The sequence below is a fragment of the Anas platyrhynchos genome, chromosome 3 (assembly GCF_047663525.1).
Source record: "Anas platyrhynchos isolate ZD024472 breed Pekin duck chromosome 3, IASCAAS_PekinDuck_T2T, whole genome shotgun sequence".
Lineage (NCBI taxonomy): Eukaryota > Metazoa > Chordata > Aves > Anseriformes > Anatidae > Anas > Anas platyrhynchos.
Window position 1 is genome coordinate 4393521 of NC_092589.1, and position 24759 is coordinate 4418279.

Genomic DNA, 24759 nt, shown 5'->3' on the forward strand with positions numbered 1-24759 from the left:
TAAAACACCTGTGAGTGTTGTGTTTTCTTCTGTTATTCACATAAGCCGTTACTTTCTTTCCTAATTAGTATGTGTAGCTATGCATGTCTTCAAAAGGGCATTTGTGAAAGCGTGAGCTCTTAAATACCATTTTATTGCTGTTCTTTTTGCTCAGTCAGTTAATGACAAGATGGGGGAATGACATGAAATTAAAAGAAGATTTAGATGAGGGGTTACGAGGAAATACTTCACTCAGAGGGTGGTGAGGCACTGGAACAGGCTACGCAGAGAAGCTGCGGATGCCCCATAACCTGGAGGTATTCAAGGCCAGGTTGGACGAGGCCCTGGGCAACCTGATCTAGTGGGTGGCATCCCTGCCCATGGCAGGAAGGTTGGAAGCAGGTGATCTTTAAGGTCCCTTCCAACCCAAGCCATTCTATGATTCTATAATTCTATATAGTTAAAGATTTTGGTGACATTTTCGTTAAAAGATTTTCAGTTGCTTATACTTTTGTCAGGTTAAAAGTGAAATTTCCCATGGCACATGTTGTCCTAAGGCTGAGTTATAGTGTTAAAAAAAAAAAAAAAAAAGCTGCAAGAAGAATAGTGAAGAGGAGAGAGGAGACAGTACAGAGAGGAGTTGAGCATAGAGGGTGAGGTCCAGTGAAAGAGAGATTTAGGGGAGTGAGTGAGTCAAAGCTCCAAAGCTCCAACTGGTACAGCACTGCTGGGACAGAACAGGAGGATCTATAACCAGTAAAGTACATTCTGCTTCGTAATTTGGAACTGGATCTAGGCACAGTAGGTCTGTTCAAAGTTTGCTCCATATTGAGCTATGACATTTATTGGTAATGTGGGTGTCTTACTTTCCTTTTGGCATGGAGTTTTATGGAAGTTTAGGGCCTCTGAATGATGACAGTTACAACATGAATAAAAACCTGTACACTAAGGCTACCTGTGTGTATCCAGTTGATGACTCAAACTGTGAATCCATGAAGTTCCTTTCAATGGAATTTCTTTTTATAAGTGGTTAATGTTCTTTTCTGTTATGAATTTTCTTGCTTTTGTCTAATGTTGGGACAGAAAAGAGTTAATAATTTTGCACTCAGTGTTTGAATAATTTGAGAACAAATGTTGGGTCTGGAAGATGAGGTGAGAAATGTTGCCCCCTCTTTTATTTTCTTCATTGTGACATTTTAACAAAGACATATAGTAGGACATCTAATGCCTTTTTCAATAAATGTTGGTCCATAACCATTTCTTTCCCTTCTTTTAAAAACATTTCTTTCTTTTTTCTCATTTACTCATATAGTCTTTGTTCCTTCACTTCTTTCTGTAAAAAAAAAAAAAAAAGAATATTATCTACCACATTATCTACATCTATCTATTTTGAGATTGAGCTTAAAAATGATTTATTTTTTTTTTTTTTGAGGGGGGAGAGTACTGCTAAATTGTTATTACACATGAAATAACAAGTGCCACTGATAGGATGGCCAGATGTTTTACACCAGAAACCTTTGTACCTTGCAGTTGCTTTATTCTGCTTTGATGATGCAAAAGCAAATGTAGAATGAGTTAAATTGACCAATTAAGCCAGGCTTACAATTGTTTTGTACTGGTGAGTTATCTACAATATGAATATAAGCATTATTTTTTTTTCATATTAGGACAAAAAATCATAACCCTTAAAAAGTTTTCCTGCTCTGAGACCTGGCTGTGGGCCTGCTATCTGATGCAGGCAAGTACCCTGCTTCTCAGAGGAGTAGCTCAGTGTGTTACAAACACTTCAGGCTTCCTAAATTTTGAGTCTGTCTGCTTTCACAGTCTAAGCTGATTCAGCTGAACATGCTTCATTGCTGTGGAGGAGGGCACACCCTGAAACAAACAGGCAGTTTGCCTTTTTCAATCTTCTTAACAAAACATATAGTAAAGTAGCACATGATGAGACAAATGAAACAGGCTCCTGTTTGTCACACTGATAATCCATAATGCAAGGAAAATGTGCTTCATTGTATCCAAAACCACAAACCAACACCTAAGCAGGAAGCTGCCCTAGTATGACCAAGTGTTTCCACACTGCCCACTCTTGCTTATAGCTGGTGGGCCTAATTAAATGGGTAGACACCGCCTCTACAGTGAGATTGCCTTCGATTTCCGTAATGACTGTACACAAAAATACTGTAGCCTGTTTGAAGGAATAATCAATCCCATAAACTCTGGGCAAGAAGGTAGCTTTAAATGTTCTCTGTATTTTTTTCTTTGTACTATTGCTATATAATCAACAGTTTTGTATTTCATTTTTAAATGGCTGGAAAAAGCCCTTATTACTGTCTTTACCATGTATTCTTCTAAAGGGTCACAATTATTATTCCCATTTGTTTGTTTTTTTTTTTTTTTAATCTTTCAGTTTCAGTTACTTTAACATAATGCCATCATCAGTATTTGGAATTTGCTGTTCTGATAAGTTCGTCAAAAGATGTCATACTTTTCATATGTAGCTGGTGAGGCAAAAATACATTTGCTTACCTTTCTTCATCTGATTCATATACATTTCTAGAATTTATGACCAAATAATTAGAAGCAGAAATTTTGTGGTGAAACACAGGCAAACTGCAGTTTCTGAGGGTGTTGTGCTGATATAAGACTTAAAGTTGTGAGAGGTGCTGGGTTTTGGATGCAGAAGGAGGAGGTTAATGTGTTGGTTACTGCAATTGTCAGACTTCAACTTTTGGCCACTGTTGTACTAATATGTGTGCAATTTATACAGAATCTTGACAGTCCCAATTATGAGTGCTTCAGGGTGAAGCTGAATTCTCTCAAAGACAGTTGAATTATTAAGCAAGTTTCATAGCTGTGCCAGATTTCATCTTTTCTGACAATACAAAAGAATGCAGCAGCTAATGAAGGATTTGTCTGACCATGTTCTAAAAGCTTCCCGAAAGCAGTTGGCTGACTTTTCTTTGTACCTACAAGGGTTTAAAGTGACAGCTGATTGAGCCAGACAAAATTAAAAGCCTACAAGTACTCAGTTGTCAGAGTCCAGGAAAAGTTCTAAATCAGCAGGTCTTCAGGACATGGAGTCTTGAAATCTCCGTGCACTGGGTTGAGTGAGATGGCAACGAGTAGTATTGAAGCCAGTTTGCAAAGCTTTACATTTTCTGCAAAGGCACTGCTGAAGTAGCCTCTCCCAGTCCCTTCAGATATGAAGAAGGGAACCAAGAGGATGTTTTCTATTCTCTTTCAGGCAGGTACGTGGGAAAACCTGGTAGTCTTGAGGGGGAAGGTTGTCTGGAGAAAATACTCCAAGTAACAAATCTTAAATCTTTCTTGATAATAGTGTCGTATGTCTGTATGAAGACCCCAAAATGAACCAAGGGTTGTGTATCTGTTGGGATTTGCATACTCTGCAAATAAATGCAACTACATGCTCTCAGATTGATAACATTATGCAAATTTTGAAAATTATGTTACAAGCTGAAAGGCCATTTAAGTTAGGAGTGAGTGAATCACAAGACCTCAAAAACTGCCAGTTTACGTCATTGCATAACGCTGCAAGATGTGTCCTCCTTGTTGTGTTTTCATTATGTGTCTGAGAAAGAAGAAGGGAAAATTGTGAGCTGTTCATAGGTATGGTGGATAGAAACACAAAATTAAACAAAGTAAGTTTAATTTAAGAAAATAAAATAAAAAAAAAAGAAGAAGAAGAGAGAGGCAAAACGAGAGTGTTTCCAGCTCCAACTCCAAAACCAGAGGGGAGTAGCTGGAACTATAGCTTTGAGCTGCTTCTTGGGGTCAAGGACTTTAAGCTCATGCTGCTTCTTTCTTTAAATAGAAATATTTAGAAGGTGAATTGTTACCAGTTAATTCCCTGCTTATAAACACAAATAACCTTCAAATGTGATGTGATACATGTGATGTGATACATAGTAGACTGTTTTTGTGCAAGATTACTGTTTTATTTTCCTCTTTATTGTAGCTACATTTTCTTCTTTATAATAGCGAATTTTAACTTTGGGGTTTGCTAGGATAAGCTTGCAGGACTGTAACTTCATAACAAGAATGGTGTATCAGAAAAACACAAAGTACTTAGCCTCTATAGAAATAACAATCATTGTACAACTCAAGATGAGTTTGATCAAAAGAACTATATTGTGTCACCTGCCGAGCTGGAAGCGTATGGTTGAGAGCTGACACAGTGCTGAGTTGTGTAGGAAAAAGTTTACAACAATGCAACAACCACCAGCCTTCTGGAAAGGAATCAGTGATTTATGAATGACTCTCTGTAAATTAATACAAAGATTTACTCTACTGTCTTTTTGGCAAAAGAGAGGAGCCAACAGTTCTTGTCTCTGCTCTCCCCCATCATGGGGAGGAGGGTTGGAGGACAGATTTAACATAATACTTGATACAAGATAACTGTGACTTTGAGCAGCTGCTGTGCTCTCCGTTTCACTACTTAGCATGTACTCTGTGCTTAACACAATCCTGCAAAATAAATGAAATCAGTATGACATTGGCCTTCTCTAGATCTCCAGAGTGCTGGGCCCCAAAGCAAACTGGGAGGAGAAATGTCATTATTATAAAGGGCAAAAAATGACAAACTTGGAGATAATATTAAGGTGCCACCTTAGAAAAGAAAATGAGAGCTCTTTATCAAATGTACTTGTCCTGTCTTACTTGTTTATGTAAGAAAATAATAATCAGTCTGCAGATGTCTTGCACGAATGTAAAAGTTGCATGAAAATTTTTATCTGCAGGATTTTAAATTAACCGTGCTCTGGTATTTTCATGAGGAACCCTAGGTTTATTGTCCCTGTCAGCAGTTACAGGAGTGATGAGGCTGAGGAACAGTATTTAAATGTCTTGCAGTTGTATTAGTTTGTGCGTTTGGTTAAGATAATTAATTGATTGTTGTTTCTCTCTCCTCTCCCCAACCTTCTTGTTTTTCTTCTTCTCCCTTTCCATGTCTGTCTTCCTATCCTCCCCCCACCCTTATTTTTTCTCTTCCTTTTTTGCTCCTCTGATTGGCATCCTCTTCCTTGCTCTGCCTGTATGATACAGAAGCAGGGTGCCAATGAGAGGTGCTGCAGGAGCAGTCTCACGGTGTGGGAGCTCCAAGAGCAGTGCTCCCACACCGCGGGACCACTTGGTCAATGGTGGGACTGTCTCAGACAATCCAGGACAATTGTAAGCTATACTGTGTGTTACATAGGAATTGTGCTTTATTTCAGATAAGGGCTAACTTTTTAACTGGGACCATATTAACTGGCAAAGAATTTATACAATAAGAAGTAAAACAAGCTTGCATAAAGATTGTATTTATGTTACTAATACAAAAGACAAAGATATATTTGCATTTTGCATTCTACTAACCGCTAATATATGTCCTGTGTTTGCAGCTTTCATTTAGTTTGATTTGCATGACTCTACATAAACTGAAAACTTGTAACATACCTGGTGATGGAAAACCCTTTTAAGCAGGTTGAATGTGTAGAAAACAAAAAGCAACATTAGCATGTTTGTCTAGTTTTCTGTTTCCTTAACATACGGGTTGTCTCACTTTCCGTGAGTTACCTGTCTCAGAGCTTGTTCCAAAGTGTGTTATTGTGCATCATTTGTAACCATATGTTCTGATAAGAAGTAAGAACTTGGGTTTTTTCTTTTCAAACGTTTTTATTTTGATTGTTTATTTCTTTACAACAACATGAGCCAAATTATGTAAGCTTCCAAAGTTGCCTCCAAGCGGTACAAACCTTTGTATCATAAAGTGAAATATTAGGCATATGGTTACAAAATTTGCTCATGCACTTTTACATGCACACTTTTGCAGGTGCAGTGTAAAAGCTTTGAATGTGAATCTGTGTGGTATTTATGTGTAGGTGGGAATGATGCAAAATGTGTCTGGAAAAACACATCTTTGGGGTGGAGAAGATAACTTTTGGCTTATTTCAGCACAAGTTTAACCACTGTTTGAGTAGCATCCTTTGGAATATTCACTTTTACTTTCTCACAGCATTATGTCAAGTAATGCATCCTAAATGTTTTTGGCAGCATGCTGATTTCGTCACAGTTGTCCCCAAGGCTTGAGCACATCGTGCCTGATATTTTCACAGTTCCTGCTAACCTGAACTTGGGGTCAATTTTGCTTCTCCCACAGGTCAGCACAAAGCTGGCCCAGAGGTCTTTTGCATTTGTGTGACACTTGGTGAGTGTGGAACTGCAGGATACCAATACTGTTGCAGTGCGCATGTTCCCAACATTTCTCTGTCTGAACGTGAGAAATGCTCTCCACAGCGAGGTGTATGTGAAGTATTCAGGCGTTTTGAGGGCTTTTTTGCTGTGGGGGTTGTATTCCAGGAAGGATTGAAAAGGTGTTGTTTCTGATGTAGCTTATGTTATGTTACACAGGGGAAGGATGCTAATGTGTCCACCTGTTGTGTTCTACCTCCAGCCCCAAAGTTCTCCATAAGCTATTGGTTGAATGTTTCTATTTACGCAGTGAGCACAGCTGCAAAATGTGCCAGAATTTATGTAAGGAAAAATGAAACATAGAAAAGACTTCTGCTCAGACTTGATCGTAAACCCTGAGGGAAGCCTGAGAAAAGAGAGACTTCAGAGAACATGGTAAAATTGGGTTGGTGCTGGAGCCTTGGTAATATATAGAGAGAGATCTGCCAAAGCCTCATGATATGAGGTACTCTAAACTTTTAGCTCAAAGACAGAAAACTAGATTTTGCCTAAAGCGTGTTACAGTGTGTTCTTTGAAGCTCGATTTGGCAAACAGGTGAACAGGTGGCCGAGGGATCTTCCAGACAGTCCTGTCTGTGCAGTGCATTGTGTATGACACATCTCTGTGCACTAGAGCCGACTATCTGCAATAGTTACTTAAAATAACAACTTCACAAGATGTTTAGAACAATGAGCTTGTTCAAAAATAAAGGCCTTCAGATTTCATTCAGAACTGATTGTACTTATTAATCTGCTTTTCTGCTTGTTTCACATTTGGAGACTAGAATAACACGTGAATGCAGTGACTAGCTTCCCTTACAGAAACTTGAAAATGGCTATCACCACCATACGTTCTGCAATACCCTTTTTTTTTTTTTTAAAGAGTGCATCAGCATACATGTGAAATGATAGATATAACCACACTAAGGCTTTTTCAGTGCTATGCTTTTAAAAATAATTCAGATTGCAATTGATATTTCCCTCTAGTTTTGTTTTGATTTTGTTTTTCAGTTTTGTTTTGATTCACTGTATTAAAAAGTAGGATACCTTCATGTTGAATACTGTTCTTTTTTTTGTTTTCTCATGATATTTACAAAATGTAAAGGAAAGCAGAAGCAGGAAAAGTTATATGTGAAACTACTGTGTATGTTGAGATGGGAAAATCCAAAGGTTTAGAATTCACAGAGTCTCTCGTTAAAGCTAGGAGTTTTGCAGCAGTTTTAGAGGTCTTGGGAGGCCCCTTCCTGTTAGCTGGTGGAAACGTGCTTTCCAAAGCCCTTTGCAATTTTTTTTTTCGGAAATGAAGTTCATTTTTTTGAATCTCAGGTTTTTAATTCTCTCATCCAAGCAAATGTACTAGTAGATCATCTTACCTCACTTTGACCTTTGCTTTCTCTTCCTGGGAGCAGTCCTTGTTCATTTTTATTTTTGTCTAGCATCCAGTTGTGTTTCCTCTGCAGTTAGTAGCCAGCTAAATGCACGGCTTAGCCTCCTAGTCGAACTTTCTTACGCTTTTCCTCTGCCCAGTCCTGCTGAGCCCCACCTGTCACTTTCTCAGTGTCAGGGCATTTTTGTCCATCTGTCCCTTCTCCAAACATCAGTGTTTGTTGCTTTCATGCAGCATTGTTTCTGAAGGTCCAATTCTGTTCCCATTGGCCTCAGAAGGGAATATTTGTTTTCTTTCCAACTCGCTACAGATGCAGGAGGCGTCTCTCTTCAGAGAGCAGTCACCCCATGTGCTGTAAAAACATGTTGGTTATCCCTGTCCCATGGAATTTATCATAACAATTTTGTTGGTTTGCTTTTTTTCTCCTATATTTTCTATCTAAATGCATCTAGCTTTTTTCGTGTACTTTGACATCCTATTCTCAAACACTGCATCTTCCTCAAGGTGCCCCACTCCTCAAAAAGTCCCCTAACCATGCATAGTTGTGTAAGCATATAATAAGGTAATCATCAGTAACAGAAATATTGTTTGCTGTATTCACAGTATCTTAAGGACTGAAACCCCTCTAATGTCTGACTGTCTTACCTTTCCTGGAACTCATTCACCCCATAACATAACATAAGCACGTTTATTTTACATTACTGGAAAGAAACCGTTAATACTTGTATTATGTTTTAACTTGCTTTCCTTTGGAGGCAGGGAATTGTCAAGTAAGTACTAACAACACACAGCACAGAAAAAGCACAGATTGCTGTGAATGTACAATGTAGATTGTGTAGGCCACAAAGGGTAAATATATGCAGTGTCCTATAGTGCAAATTTCTTGTCTTGACACTGCCATCCTATTTATCAAAATAAATCAGGTCTAGTCATAGACTTGTTAAAAACAAAAGTCAAATTGATGCTGCTTTATGTTTCTTTAATCAAGGTGATAATAAGGCAATGAATGTGTTTGTGTGTATATATACATGTGTATGTATATATGAATGCACACAACATTTGTGTTTATGTGTACTGTGAATAGATACATATATAAAAGTATGTGTGTGTGTGTACGTTTCCAAATTAAATCTCATGTTTACTATCTAGTGATTATTAGTCATGCCATAGTGGTAGTGTTCTCTTGCTTTCATAAAAGTTTTTGGCTTGCTCTTGTCATAAACTTCAACAGATATGCCAAGGTAAAGAATTGTGAAAATGATCCATTTTAAAATTACACTAAAACAGAAAAAAGAGCAGGAGGCATACAGGAAAAAAATTCATTATTTTTATATGTGTTGATTCAAAGGCCTTAGTAAATCTGGGCTGAAAGTGCTTTTTCTGTTCTAGCATTGCATAGTGTTTTTATTTTGCAAGAGAATTAAGTTTTATAATAATTTCCTCCATCCCTTCTCTACTGGTGAGTGCACTGCTATTTGGTCCAATTACCATTGACGGTTATGTAACACAACTTGATTGACCACTTCCAGAGAAAATAAAGGTACTTGTTTCCCTGTGAACAAAAAGTACAAGCTGTCCCTGTACATAAGTTGGCCTACCACAGAACAATTATCAGGCTAAATTGCAAGCTGAACTAGGATAGAGAACAAGCATCCATTGTGTGAAACTCTTTAACAGTGCTTATAAGAAAGTTCTACCAGTTGCCATTCCGGTTAGGCACCTGTAAATAAAGAAACAGATGGAATCACATTCTCCTTCAGCATTAAGTGTGCAGGAAGCATTTATGTAGCTTCCTTTTTTTCCCTTCCCTGTCCTGTAGGATCCTGAGTTAAGAATATACCCAGTAATGCCAGGGAATGATGTTTCTGAATTTGTAGACTGGTGCACTCTTTAATTTCTGTTTTAGTTTTTGCTGGCATGCTTGAATAGCATGTTTTGTGCCACACGGGAATGACTGATCAACTCTAAAAATGCTTGTGCATGAGTAAAGTGGTCAGAAGTACACCTAAACTGTATTAAGTTTCTTACTTGACTTTGTTTGCTGCTTACAAGGGGATCAAGGTAACTAACTCTTTTACTCTTTTAATGTCAAAAGATCTAATAATGTACTTTGCTAGCACTTAGTGGGTTTGTTTGCTTGAGAAGTGGGTTAGTCTGTTTACTTTCAGTTCTGTTGTGTCTTTTTTAGAGCTCAGATTTCCAAGCTACCTATTCCTGCAATAAGTATTCTAATTACTTAGCAATGTGTTCTAGCTATGCATTTTGTCAAATGTTGTCTTTAGTAGCTTTGATAAAAACGCAATTGTAGAAAAATCAGTTCCTGCTAAGCAAAAGGTATTTCACTCTTCTGAAATGATTTTTGGAAAAAAAAAATAAAAAAAATAGTAGCAGTTACAGTTTAAGGACAAGAACGATCAAAACTTCACAGCATTTATAATGTGTATCAAGTTCATTCATTTTTGAAATCTTAAACTGCAAAAATACTTTCCAGATTCAAGCCTCGATTAAATAAATTGAGGCCAGGTGTTTTGTTTTGGTTTTACTTACAGAACCCTGTTGGTTAACCCTGTCTCTAGAATCTGCAATTGGAGTTTAAAGGCATGCAGTGTTGTTTTTCATATTAATAATAGTAGCCATCAAGTGATGTCTTGAAGCAAGCATTTAATCATAATACCTGTTTTTATTATTTTGCTATCCCCACTTCTATTCCAAACTTCTAGCAAGACCCATCTTCTAACTAACAGTTGATCAAACATGATGAAAAATCTAGGCCAAAATTATTCGGGCTAAATTCTCTGATAATCCAGTACAATTTTTATGGGTCTGTTCTGTTGTTGACAGGGTTAGAATTTAGCCTCCTGAATTTCTGTTACCACAAAAGGGCAACAATTGTGCTCAAATTAGCCTAATAGTCATCCAGACTGGAGGCAGTGCAGCAGGCATTTGGTTTTGTTAGGTCCTGAACTTCTAGAGGCTGAGCACCCTCTACTCCTGTTAGGTTTGTGCCTCTTCTTTTTTCTCGGAAGCATCAAGTCAAATACACCCTTTGCTGCCTCCCATATAATCATTTTTCTGTTAACTGTAGCCTGTTCCCTTCCAGTTACTATATTCCATAGCAGTAGGTGTTATCTGATGTTGTAACAGATGTTGTTGTTTGCACAATTTATTTTTTTTCAGTCTGTGTTGTCTTTTTAGTTACTTTCAGCAACTGTAATTATATAAAGATGCTTCACTGGCCTTAGACTTTTTAAAATTCACACTGATAAATGACTAACACGGACTAAAATGTAGTAATTGTATCTTTAATGTGATTTTGAGAAGATTTTAATAATGTCAAATCAAGGTTTTGTGGTGGGGTTTCTCAGAAGAAGCGAAGTTGGAAGAAGGTTAACTTCAGATATAGGAAGTCTTTTAGAGCATTTCTGAAAGCAAAAATTTACTATCTGTTGGTATTCCAGGACTTTCCTATGGATTTAAATCATTAGAATTTAAAAATAAAAATTGGTGTAAGATGGTCTGTTCTGCCACTCATCCACAAAATCTACATGAATGTTATTTCTGCTCCCATCTTTCAAAATGCATATGATTTTTGTTAGTTTATTATGAAACTCTAAAATCTAGGCAATAAACATGTAGTTGCAGTTGACCATTTCTTGTTCACTTGTAAAACGTATACTATGGTTTTACAGGATTAGTTTTGCTTTCAAATATACTGATGGTCTTTTTTACATATGTTTGTTTCAGGCCGCCAGTTAGCAGAGCTGCTCCTCAACCTGAAAAACTGCAAAAGAACAATATCAACAAAAAAAAGAAACTGGTTGAGGTCAGACTTAGTATTTATTAATTTGCTTTGGAAGTAATATGCGCTGGGTGAAATTCATCCCTATTTTGAGCACAGCTGAAGTTGTTTATAGGCAAAAGAAAAGGCAAAGAAACTTCTAAGTAGTGTTCTCAGCACTGACAGCAAACACCAGAAGACATGATAGCCAGCAACCTCAGGCAGAAAGAAAACTTGGATTCAGGGTATTGAAGCTTACCTCTAACAACAGATCTTTCCACACCCAAAATTTGTGTATTATATTGAAGGACATGTACAGCTAACGTGTATGTTCATCCGCAGCAGAACTCACGCTCACTAAATAACTCCAATGGAAATCCAGTCAGAAATGGCACTTTTGCACATACAAAATTATGTGCATTATTTTGAATTACAAAAATTGCATTATTTTGAATTATGAACTTCGCTTATTTATCTGGGGACATACTATCTTCCTCAAACTGTAGGCCCTCCCCTCCACTCCCCTCAGCTATGTGGAATGTCCATGAAATATGCTGAACAAGGAATATTCTCTGGACTTTGTGAACAATTTACAATTGCTTGGTCTGTCACTGTCATTCACATTGTTCAAAGTAAGCTGTAATTGTGTCTGGGACAGATCCATTAAGATCCATTTGCTATAACAGCAAATCTAACAACAATCCATTGACCAGCAGTATTTTTCCGTAGGAAATTTCCTTGACAATGCTCATTGTAAGATGAAATGTCTGAGACACCTCTGATTAATATTTTAGTTACAGAGTTGCTTATAGCCTGTCTTTGCTTCTCATAAGGACTTTAATGTCAGAATTTGGTCTATTTTGAAGACTTCAATTAGAAGTAAAGATATTTGTAAATAGCAGATGTTCTATATAGATATGAAACTATTCTGCAAAGATTAATAAAATTGGACCCTTTTTAGAGTCGCATATATTTATCAGGGATAGATATTACTGGATTTTTTTGTTGTTGTTGCTTTTACAAGATACTTGTGTCTTGTGCAATGACTTCTGGACTTATGTGATTCAAACTCTCTAACCTTCTTATTTATTCTTCTGTTTCATTCTTATTCTTTCTTTCTGTTTCATTTGACTAGGAGCTGGCTTTAGACCATGTTTTTGGATACAGAGGATTTGATTGTCGCAACAACCTTCATTACCTAAATGATGGTGCTGATATTATTTTCCACACAGCTGCAGCAGGCATAGTTCAAAATCTTTCTACTGGTAATTCAACTTGAAACAGTACTTTGAGACAAAAATTACTGTAAAAACGAAACATTTCTGTATGAAAGTCATAGTTTCTTAACATTCCTGCAAGTTTTTCACATTCTGCATCTCGATAAATAATGCAAAGTAATTTCAATGGCTATTTCTCCATCTGACAAGTTCTGCTATTCAGGTCATCCTGTAGAGCTATCCTATTCCTTTCAGGAGGTATGAGATTCTGTTCGGAAACATGAGGAAAACTGTCTTATTTCTGCAGTTAGGCCTTGCCAAGATCCACACTGAAGACATAGGAATTGTTTTCTCAGAGGGGAGCGCCTGAGATGTGAAATGTTGATCATCCTTAAAATTTTAGGAGCGATAAAATTCACTGTTTCATTCTGAGTTATTTTAGCAAAGGCATACTCCGGGGAAGAATACATTTTGATGCAATGCAATGTGAGTAAACTGTTCTTTGGAAGGAGTAGAAATATTCCCTGACATTTTGGGTAATGGGAAAACAAACAAAAAACACCACACAACTTAGCTAGTTCTGAGTTGTAGCACCAACAACTCCATGTTCTCCATATATCTTAAGAAACAAAGCCAGTAATTCTGGCTTTATTCTCTTCCCTCTTGGTGCAGCAGTGAACCAAATGAGCACTCAGCGGCTCTGCTGCCAAGGAGAGGCAGAGACAGAAAAGCTGTCACATCTGCTGACCCTGGGGGACTCTTGCCCTAACGCAGCCTCTGACCCATAGAGCTGGGAAGCATGGTCTTGGCTTTTCTTTCTGGGCCATTTCCCTTGGGAGAACAGTGCAGAGCATAAACTTCCCAGGGTTTTCTTCTCCTCTTCGCTTCCCATTGACTACTTCAATTAAGCAGGAAACCTGGTCTGTGTGTTTGCCAGTTTCGTTTTTTTCTTGCAGTTACAGGTGGCTACAGGATGATTCTTGGACTGAGTCCTGGTTTCCTGGACGTAGCTAGTTTACTAAATACTGCTTTTATATGTATGTGTTAGTGATTACATTCATAGTGCATTTGGTAATGGTGCCTGGGAATGAAAGCAAAGCAGTTTTCAACATACTTACTGCTCTCCCTCCAAATATCCCTTAGAGAGCACAGTATGAGCATAGCATCAAGCTGCTTAAATGTTCTTGGCTTCAGTTGTGGTTCTTTCTTTGATACTGTCATGAATAAAACCATGTTTGAATTTTATTAGGTAGTCAGAGTTTCTACCTGGAGCATACTGATGACATTCTCTGCCTAACTGTGAATCAGCACCCAAAGTATAAAAATATTGTGGCAACCAGCCAGATCGGTAGGTGACTCTCCATATAATAAAGTTTTACTCAAGAATTATCAGGGGCACTGATTTATTTTGGGCTTTTCTGTGTAGGAATTTTACCAGGACTTGCCACTGTTACTGTCCTCAATTTTTTTAATTTGATTTTAAAGAGATAATAAAGCCTCAGGATTTTCTTATGATTTGAGTCTACCTGCAATAGTTTCATCTCTGATTGTGAGTCACTAGATTTTAGAGTTAACTGTAATAAAATGCTATTTCAGAAAGCAAGTTTTTATAAACTGCACTAAATCAACTCATTAATTTGTAATCATAAAATTTCCAGAATTCCCTCTTTCCTTCTTGTATCCAAGGCACTGTTTAGCAGTAAAATGCTTAGCTGTGAAAATACAATAACGAACATTTCCTGTGCAGAACTACAAAAGCTATACAGAAAAGGAAAGAATTAGAGTGAAATGTCTGCAGAATTTATGGCGCAAATAAGGGCTGACCCTAAAACCATAAGTATTGAAGAATTTATTATTTAAATAAGGAGTCCTGTTAAATTCGTTAGTCCTTTTCCAGGTGTAAACACTATGCAGAAATATGCAGGATCATTTGTCCCAAATAGAATAATTAATTTAATGAAAAATAATAGAGTCATTTTACTCTGGAAGGATGCTCAAGTCCATAACTTCTATAGTAAGTAATTTAACAATGAGACAGAAAAATGGTAGTAGATGAAGACCGTGACAAACCATCTTTGCCACCTGTACTGAGTGTTGTCACTTTCAATTTGATTGTCGAGTAAACACAAAAATCAAGACAGTCAGAGCTGTGGTTCAAAATACTGATTTCTGTGATGTAGAACAGATGTCTGTTAAAGCCCCTTTTTCTGTCAGTAAGAGCCCATGAAATCAGTGTTTCTGATTTTCGTTGATATCCTCTATAACTGTAGATTCATTTTAGATTTAGTTAGTAAATTTTAAAAACTGCATGCCTTTAACATTTCTTTTAAATGCCAGTTTTAAAATGAAAAATACTAAATATTGTTGCTATATTTGTGTATAAAAGACAATATACCCAAAAAAGTTCAACAATATTCCTGCTTATTTGTTTTGTTGATTTAATCCATATCCATTTTCAATTTTTTTAATTTTTTTCCTTCTTGTGCTGATGCTGGCACTTCAGCATTAGAAACATGACTTATTTCACCTATTGTTTTCCCTTGGTGCTTCCTCATTTGCCATTGCTCTCACAATGCAGGTGATATGACAGAATTTACAGGTAAGGCTGATTTGTTTGTGAATCTTGGTCAGCAGAGTTATGTAAAAGTCTCATGTTACCTCATTGTATCTGTGTGAATCGCGGATACAAGCGAAACATCTACAGACAATTTCTTTTGCATGATGTTCTTCATAAATGTTATGTTGTTCTTTTAGAGTTTGTCTTCATGAAATACAATAATTTCCCCGTGTTTTTTGCAAGTTCTTATGATTTTTTTGAGTAGTGTTAATCTTAATAATAAGTGTCTGTTTAGGTTGAATGTTCTTGCAAAAATGCGTATTTTGCATTGAAGCTTCTGACATGCTGAATTAATTCTCTTTTAATATATCTTTTTACATTTAGGTACAACTCCCACAATTCATATATGGGATGCTATGAGTAAGCAAACAATTTCAATGCTACGTTGCTTCCATACCAAAGGAGTCAACTATGTCAACTTCAGTGCAACTGGCAAACTTCTGGTTTCAGTGGGAGTTGATCCAGAACATACTATCACAGTGTGGAGGTGGCAAGAAGGTAACTCTTGAAAACCCATTCCTTTAGCCTATTATTTGGTTTTCCTTTCAAGCCCTTGGCATTGGTGTTCTTACTCCAAGTGTCATGGCTCCATAAAAGTTAAAAACTCACTGAAATGAGACAACAATGTGCTAGAATATACTAACAAGAAAATGAATTTTAAATTTCTGTTATGAATAGAAGTAAGTTAAGGAAAGAACGTTTAATATAAAATTCTATAAAATTAAGGGAACTATTTTCTTTTTCCTCTGAAACTGCATGAACTTGAAATTGTATGCAGTAGTTAGGCCTTTGGAAAGTCATTTCCAGAAAAGAATTATCACCTTTGGAAATTCAGGAGGGCAGAAGGGGAGGGTCTCAGCTCACCAGATGTTTCCCTGCTTTACTTCAAAAATTCCACAGATTTTTAGTTATCCCTGCACATACCTGTGCTTACTGCCTGTCTCCTCCACTTCAGGAGCAGGCGTTACATTTTCCTAATTGCTGTGAGTAGTTATATCAAAAAGATGTGCTTAAAGAATGTCCAATGTCCCTGGACAGAGCAGGTTTCTCAGGAAATGCAGTAGTACTACTGTGCTTTAAAGGCTTTTTAAGAATAGTGGTAGCAATGCTCATCTTTTCGGCCTGCTTTTTCTGGAGCAGAAAAACTGGATTTAATTCGTGCATGAGGACTTTGAGCCCAGATCTCTGAAAGTGCTCTAGTAGTGGCTGTTGGCCTGATGTTGGCAGCATGCAGGTGCCTAGGTGTTTTCAAAGAGTCAGAAACACTAATTCTTGAGTGTCAGCTTCCCTTTATGTTTCACCAGATGGCAACTTACTGATGATACTCAGAATTTCTGTGTTGTTATTTCAGTGACAAAGGAGATGAGTCATGCTATTATGGTCCTAAAACTGCCAAATGTAATGGAATAAGCAGGGATGATGCACATTACATGAATTTAAGATGTTTCATACGCAATAATGTTGGGATTTGCTTAGCTTGCAGCATCTGAAACAGTTTTCTAATCCAATGCCAGGTCGATTTATTTTATAAAATCGTATCAGAGCTTAGTTTTGCAGATAAAATTAACTATTTTTATCCTTTCCTAATTATACAGGGGCTAAAGTTGCTAGCAGGGGAGGACACCTGGAGAGGATATTTGTTGTAGAGTTCCGCCCAGATTCAGACACTCAGTTTGTGTCTGTTGGAGTAAAACACATGAAGTTCTGGACATTAGCTGGCAGTGCTTTGCTTTACAAGAAAGGAGTCATTGGTTCCATGGAAGATGCCAAAATGCAAACCATGCTTTCTGTTGCCTTCGGAGCAGTAAGTTCAAATTACTTGTTACAAAATTTTATAATACCTTTTTATTAAAACTGCAAGTGTCAATTTCCTTTTGTTGAAATCCCGTGCAAAACCATGGGAGTTCTTGCTTAGTACTTAAACTTTTAATGTGATACTTGTACACCTTTAGATAGCCATGTAAGTTTTCTAAACCAGGTTGGGTTTCTCTGTCAGAGAACATTTTTTATTAACGACGGTGCATTATATTGTAATTTTGTGTATAGGCTCTGCAACCTTTTGTTTTGTTTGGTATGACATATGCTAGTGACCCCAACTGTTCAGTAAGGAACCGCAATTCTGTGGTTTAGATTTCATAGTTACGGAAAACAATGCTTATTAACAGTGAAAAAGCAGTGTTACTGTGTTACCATGGTCTGAAATAGCTTCTACTTCATCCAGAAATTCCATACAAATTACCTTCACAAAAATTAAGCATAAATTACAGAAATCACCAATTCAAAAAAAAATCCTTTTTCCTAACCATCCACCCCCTGAACTATGGTACTAATGTGTGAAATGTAAGTATATACATTTAGGCTTCCATGATTAGGCATTCTGTGGTTCCAAATCCTCATGCTGGTGCCCAAACAAGTGACTTTGTCATCAAAAAATCCTTAATATTATGATCCATATTAATCATCTCAAAGAAACACCATTAGAGGAGTGCAGTCATTAAATTCATTCTTTTCAGTGCATGTGGTTTTAATTCCTACATTGATTACAGTTGAATTTTCTCAGGAAGTCCAGTAGCTAAAATAATTTTAATTCAAGCTGATCAAAAATGCTGAGATATTTATTATATCAAAGATCATTGCTATTTGTTGCAGAATAACCTTACATTTACTGGTGCCATAAATGGAGATGTCTACGTCTGGAAGGATCATTTTCTGATTAGACTTGTGGCAAAAGCTCACACAGGGCCAGTGTTTACAATGTACACAACTCTTCGGGATGGACTCATTGTTACAGGAGGCAAGGAAAGACCGTAAGACATACAGTCTTCCTAAAGTGCACAACTCTTTTCTTTTATATTATTTTAATATAACTAATGCACTAGAAATAACGAATGGTTCCCAGGGATAAATCATGTCTGCCCTGTAGGAATTTCAATCTAAATGACACACAGCATGCCCAGAGTCTTAGTAAGTAAAAGACTATTAGGTAAGACACTTGAGGGTCACAGTAATGCATACATCCACAAAGGATGTACTGAACTTCAAATTAGAAGTGATATAAACACCTGTGTGATCTCACTGTGGCCTGACCTTCTGCCAGACTGGCAATTTTTTTTGTTATTTTTTTTTTTTTAATTCTATCAACCTACAGACTGCCTCTCCCAGTAGAGACTTTGTGAGTAGCAAGTTCTTCTATTTACTGAAAGTAATATCATCTTTGCAGACCTTATCTCCGCAACAGACTTGAGATTGACAAGAGAGCAATTTGCTTTTTATGTATTAGGTATGCTACTGTTTAAAACATGAAGTGTGAGTGTTATCTACCATATTTGTATTATTTACTTTATATTACAAGGTAGCAAGGTGTCCTTACATTGAATCACCTTCTACTGTATTTATATTATTTAAGTAATCAGAAGAATATTGACAAGTTTACAGATGAGATTTGTTGTAGCCCATGCAGGAGACATCTGTGTAACACAATATACTCCTTTTCAGCACTAAAGAAGGGGGAGCTGTAAAGCTATGGGATCAAGAAATGAAACGGTGCCGAGCATTTCAGCTTGAGACAGGACAGCTCATAGAGTGTGTGCGCTCCGTCTGTAGAGGAAAAGTAAGTGAGCCAACGTGGCAGATTCCACAATTTGTCATGCATCACTAGGTATTGTTGGTGGTGAAGATCAGATGGGGAACGTTTAGGAGGAGACTCTTCTAAACTGTATGAATATATGCTTTTTCCAAGTTTTTGCTGAGAAAACTCTTGCAGTTTAGACAGTGACAGTACAGCTAGAGTAGATGATCTCTCTGACAGTCTAACTGAATCTAACACTTTGTTTAGATTTTTGTTACTGCCCCAAAATGATATTAAGTCACCTCAGAGGTATAAAAATAATACTTTACCAACAGGTATGGAAACACTTTGATCTGAATAAAAATCCTTCATGGCGCAATTTAAGTCCACTGCCATTACTCAACTGAAACACCTGAACATGACATCAGGTCTTGAGATGTGTTTTACTCTCCTGTTTTTAAGATGCTGCATGGACAAGCAGTATAAATCAGGATGAGTTATCACAGACGTATCTATAATATGTTGGTATTTTACTGCCAATGATACTGTATCTGCTATATTGACAAACCATCTCTCTTTCTCTTTTCCCTATGGACAGGGGAAAATTTTAGTGGGAACGAAAGATGGAGAAATCCTTGAAGTAGGGGAAAAAAATGCTGCTTCAAACTTGTTAATTGATTGTCACATGGAAGGGGAAATTTGGGGCTTAGCAACTCACCCCTCAAAAGACATATTTATCTCTGCAAGTAATGATGGAACAGCAAGAATCTGGGACCTGTGTGACAAAGTGAGTATCACTAATTGAAAAGTACGTGATTAAAAGTGAGGATTTTATATACCCACGCATTTTTCCAACTGTACAACATGCACACTTCCAGCCACATGCACCTTTGAGCAGCCACATAAAAAGTCCAGTGTGTTTTTTCTATTTTAGTACTGTTCTTTTCCTTCTTTGTGGCCATGTGAAAAGGTAAGTTCTTGGTGAAGTAGCATGCTGCACTTTCCAAAAGCAAGCTATTTGCAGAGAATTGCAGTTACATAAAAGCATTTACGCTGATGGAGTGCCTTTTATTGCTTAACAAACATTATTAAAAAATGAGATTTTAATGTAAAAGTACAAACTGGCATGCATTAAGGGAGCGTTTTAATTCTGTGCTGACACTGGGTAAGTCAGATCATTGGCTAATACACAGACCCTGACAATAAGCCTGCCTCGCTGGCAAGCATGACTTCCTGGTTTCTAGAGACTTTTTAGAATTGATCATGTTGCATATATGTACATCAGGATTTTCTTTTCCAATGTCAAATTGTATGTATCAGCAATGAATTTTAAAAATGACAAATGGGTTTCTTGTTATGCTAGGCTACATAAACCTTTTCAAAAGCTAGTTACCTAAGCTAGTAGGGATAATTCTTAATGTGAAAAATGAATATACGGTTAGTACAATCAGGTAAGCGAAACTGCAAGAACATTTTATTGTTTACATGTAGCAAATAAAATTACACTCCCCCCCATCCTGCTCACCAGTATGGACACTAACAAAACAGACTTAAATAGAATAGGAAACTGATTTTTCACCATTTTTTGCTAAACAGTATTCTTTCTGGTGTCAAAACTGAAGTCATCCTGCAACAAGATAGATCTATATTTTGAATTCTGTTTAGCAACATATGCCTTGTGGGATGTTATTTTTATGTGCAACTTCAGATTTATATTTAGAGGAAACGAAACAGAATTTGTTTTTAATAAGTGGCATTTATATGTTTTGCTTGGAAACTTTCTGTTTACTTGACAGTACAGGTATGATACTGTTGCTTCCATTAATACAGAAACTGCTGAACAAAGTCAATCTAGGCCATCCAGCTAGATGTGCTGCGTATAGTCCTGATGGTGAGATGGTTGCAATCGGCATGAAGAATGGAGAATTTGTTATTTTACTTGTTAACAGCCTTAAGGTTTGGGGCAAAAAGCGAGACAGGAAGTCTGCAATTCAGGATATTAGGTATGTCAAAAACTTCAACTGAAGTTCTCTAAATACACAGCCCTTGCTCAGGAAATAGTCCACCCAGTTCAGAGGTGTTTTCCATTTTTCTTGCAATTCCATATTTGTTGAAACTTGCATGAAATCATGAAATGCATTTACCGGCTGACTGACAGATACCTTAAGCTTATATATACATACATGTTATATAGCACATTCTTTTTTTAAACTGATATAATTCAGTTATATCCACTTGAGTAATTTGTATACTGTGGAGCAATAATTCTGGAAGTTAATATAACACATTATAAAATTGCAAATCTCATTTTCTCACAGAGGATTGGTGTTACTCTGCATATTGTGCTGCGCACTTTCTTCAAGTGCAACATTAACACCAGTTCACTATGTATAACATCCTCAGTCTTTCTCATTAAGCAGTGTTTGGTTTGGATTTAATCTCACTATTGATAAAAGGTATTTTGTTTCACTGTAAAGTAAGTTTGTCCCTTTGTGTTATCATAGGAAGCAGAAGAAACAGTAAATTATATCTTCATTCCGTATTTTATTGTCTAGGATCAGCCCGGATAACAGGTTTTTGGCTGTGGGTTCACAAGAACATACTGTAGATTTTTATGATCTCACTCAAGGTACAACCCTAAACCGAATAGGCTACTGCAAAGACATTGCAAGCTTTGTCATCCAGATGGATTTTTCTGCAGACAGCAAGTACATACAGGTATATCTCACATAGGACCATGCTTATTTCTATTTATTGTGACTTATTTGCTGTCAAACATAATAACAAGGTGGAGGTAAGCAAGAGTAGGGGAGACTTTCTGATGCAAATCAGATAACTTAGATTGCCCTTACAATGTTCACAGAGCTATTTTTAAAGTTGTCTTTTTCTTTCTAAATAGTTGGGTCTTCCCCTGGGTTCTGCATATCCTGCAGTAGCAATATAGCTCAGTTCCCTTAAAAGATTGGCAGTGTGCTGAGGGTAAGGTATTCTCTTATCCCCAGTGTCATATGCATTGCCTTAAAATAAAATTGTGGACTATAAGCTCAATATAGAAACCTTTCTCTAGGTTGGGATGCATATCATAGCTGAATTCACATGTGAGTTTTCCTTTTGAATTTAGTAAAATTGGGTCGAGATAAGCAAGAGAGTAAAAGGAAATTCATCAGCTATGTAGAATGCATACAAACACCTCATTCAATTATCGTCCTGTAGCATTGTTGTTACTTTATATTACATACAATTATAGCTCATGAGGAAAAAAACACAATGGTTATCTGTGATGTTTATTTGCTGATACTACTTGCTAAGACTATTATTGCTGGAAAAATTTTTAAAAGATAAATTGATGCACTTCTGGCAAAATCTCTAGCTTTTTCCTTTCCTGCTTTCAGGTATCAACTGGTGCCTATAAGCGTCAAGTTCATGAGGTACCACTAGGAAAGCAAATAACGGATCCTGCCATGATAGAGAAGATTACATGGGCCACGTGGACAAGGTGAGAAATTGAGGAACAAAGTTCTACCTGACTGGGGATGAGCACAGTACTGCATACAATACAGTGCACAAGATCAGACTGTGTAAACCAAATACATGAAATGTCCCTGGGGTTTGACAAATGTGAAAGAAAAGCTCTTACATGCCTTTTTCAGTGGTTGAAGCTGGTTGGTGTCATGCTGTCTCTGTGTAACGTTATTCATAGTCATGTATCACTGTCTTATATCCACTTTGGCTTGTTGCCATTTGTCCCAGCCTTCCAGTGGTGAAGTGCTTTGCCCCTCACATTGCTCTGTGCTGTTACAGGTTCATTTTATTGGCATGCTGGCACAAGCAGCATGGGAGGCATGGAAACATGAGCTGATTGTATAGAAAGGAGTTGTGGGTACCATTAAAATGTATTTATTGACATGGACTTACATAGGACCCCCTTGCACGTGATTACAAAACCATGGTTGTGCACTTGTAGAATGTGGAACAGGCCAGAAGCAGATCTGACAATAAACAGTGGGATGATAGTACAGGCAGATGTTTAGGAGAAGATAAGTGAGGATCCTCCCACTCTTACTGCTCTGTAATTAGGCATAAAAATTCTGCCCCAAATTACTCATTTCTAAGGGCTCTTCACAGCTTTTGGGAATGAGACAGGTGTACCTGACAGTCAACATGTGGGTAAATAATTATAAAGAAACCTCAGGTAAGCGGGGGGGGACGGGGGGAAAGCTGTTTTGAGAAATACTCAGATCCAAATAAGTATTCACTCATTCAAAAACTCAGGCTAAGGGAAGAGAGTATTACTGTTTAAAAAAAAAAAAATTACCAATGGGAGGGTACAGTACATGCCCATGTGGAAGGGAAAAGCCCATAGTTGCTCAAGCTGCTTGTATAAAACAAGGGGAATGGTTTCACAGAACAAAACCTCAGAGTTTATGTTTAGAGACGGTTTAGGTGCCATGCAGCAAAAATATATTCTTGTGATGCTCTCCATTATGAGAATGCAGGCAATGGCTTAGAGGGAAAATATTTTAAAAGAAGGCAGTTAACAGGCTGTTGCCTCACCATGCTCTGGACAAGAGCAGCCACAGGTCTTATGGTCTAACGCTGTTTTTTTAACTTCCTTTCTGAACAGCATTCTTGGAGACGAAGTCATTGGAATTTGGCCGCGAAATGCAGATAAAGCAGATGTCAATTGTGCGTGTGTGACCCATGCTGGCCTAAATATAGTCACAGGCGATGATTTTGGTCTGGTGAAACTGTTTGATTTCCCATGCACAGAAAAATTTGTAAGTAGATATTTTATTTTATTCTAAGCAGCTTGCTTTTCCCTGTGTCCAAATTCCTTAATGTATGTTTTTAAGGAGTCCAAAGTGCGCGGCCCAACAGGTCAGCTCTAGGCTGCTCCCAGCCAGTGCTGGTTGCAGGAGCGTGGGAGCCATGTGGCAGACTTGCTGTCCCTAGGAGAGCTGCTCGTAGGTGGCAGGGTAGCCACCTTCCAGCTGCTGGGAAGGCCACAGCTCCCAGAGCTGGGTGCCAAGTTTGGATTACCAGGAGCTCTGACAGGAGTGCTGCAGGGGGTGTGGTTATGCATGCACTCACAAGGCAGCTGTCACTTTTTAATGGTAGGCTAGCATACCTAAGTCCTGAACTTCTCTTCCTTTTCCAACAGGCCAAACACAAGCGGTATTTTGGGCATTCTGCGCATGTTACCAACATCCGCTTTTCTCATGATGACAAGTATGTGATAAGTACAGGAGGAGATGACTGCAGGTAGCTGCTTATTTATTTTTATGGTGATGGGATTGATGAAAAAATTTGTTGTGTAACTTCCTGTGCCAAACGCACAGCAATGCAAGTACCACGTTTCTTGGCTCACTCTGTATTCATTGGTACCTGCTGAAGCGTGAACTTTGCTTTTCTTACTCTTGCACTGCTGTATTTTATGCTTACTTGTACCTGATTTGCTCCTGCTACCTTGGCCATACTCATAAGGCCATCGGGTAATCATGCAGTCAGGTATCTGTGCCTTCAGTTTATGTCACCAGAGCACCCAGCATCTGCTTCTAGGTCCTTTGTCTTGCCTTCCTCCTGGAGAGAGGCCAGACCAGGCCGATCTTGCCTATTGCTGCACGGCCTGCAAGGAACACGGAGCCTTTGAGTGACAAGAGGTAGGTGAAGGAGCTCTGGCTGCTGGCACAGGACCCACTTGTGTGGCTGAAGAACATTTAGATGAGATAAAGACAGCTGGTGAGGGTGTCAGTCACACAAAAATAACTGAGTATCTCCCACCCAGCAAGGGGATAGGACAGAAATTCCAGCTGAACAGAAGGATAGACAGATTTAGAAAAACATTTGAAGTAACAGGAGGCTCCTCAAAAGGTGCCTGAAGGAAAAAAAAAAAAAAAAAGGAAAAAGGAAAAAAAAAAAAAAGGAGTGGATGTGGGTGGGTGCATGGATTGTATGCCTCTGTGTGGGTGTGTGCATGCACATGGC

The 24759-nt window shown here is 37.8% G+C and overlaps 1 protein-coding gene across 3 annotated transcripts in view; it reads left to right on the forward strand.

Annotated features, from left to right (window-relative positions):
* Nucleotides 1–24759, forward strand: part of EML6 (EMAP like 6) — a 124955-nt gene that overhangs the window by 96778 nt on the left and 3418 nt on the right. Inside the window, exons 28-41 of one of the 3 annotated variants that reach the window (XM_038175864.2) lie at nt 11339–11417; nt 12508–12637; nt 13839–13937; nt 15168–15188; nt 15531–15704; nt 16802–17010; nt 17856–18013; nt 18702–18816; nt 19373–19561; nt 20605–20777; nt 21330–21492; nt 22167–22270; nt 23399–23552; nt 23936–24036. In XM_038175864.2, coding sequence (XP_038031792.1) covers nt 11339–11417; nt 12508–12637; nt 13839–13937; nt 15168–15188; nt 15531–15704; nt 16802–17010; nt 17856–18013; nt 18702–18816; nt 19373–19561; nt 20605–20777; nt 21330–21492; nt 22167–22270; nt 23399–23552; nt 23936–24036 — 1869 coding nt within the window. Of the gene's footprint in view, nt 1–11338; nt 11418–12507; nt 12638–13838; nt 13938–15167; nt 15189–15530; nt 15705–16801; nt 17011–17855; nt 18014–18701; nt 18817–19372; nt 19562–20604; nt 20778–21329; nt 21493–22166; nt 22271–23398; nt 23553–23935; nt 24037–24759 lie in introns of those variants that run through there. The other 2 variants (XM_038175865.2, XR_011807807.1) reach the window with 2 other exon arrangements.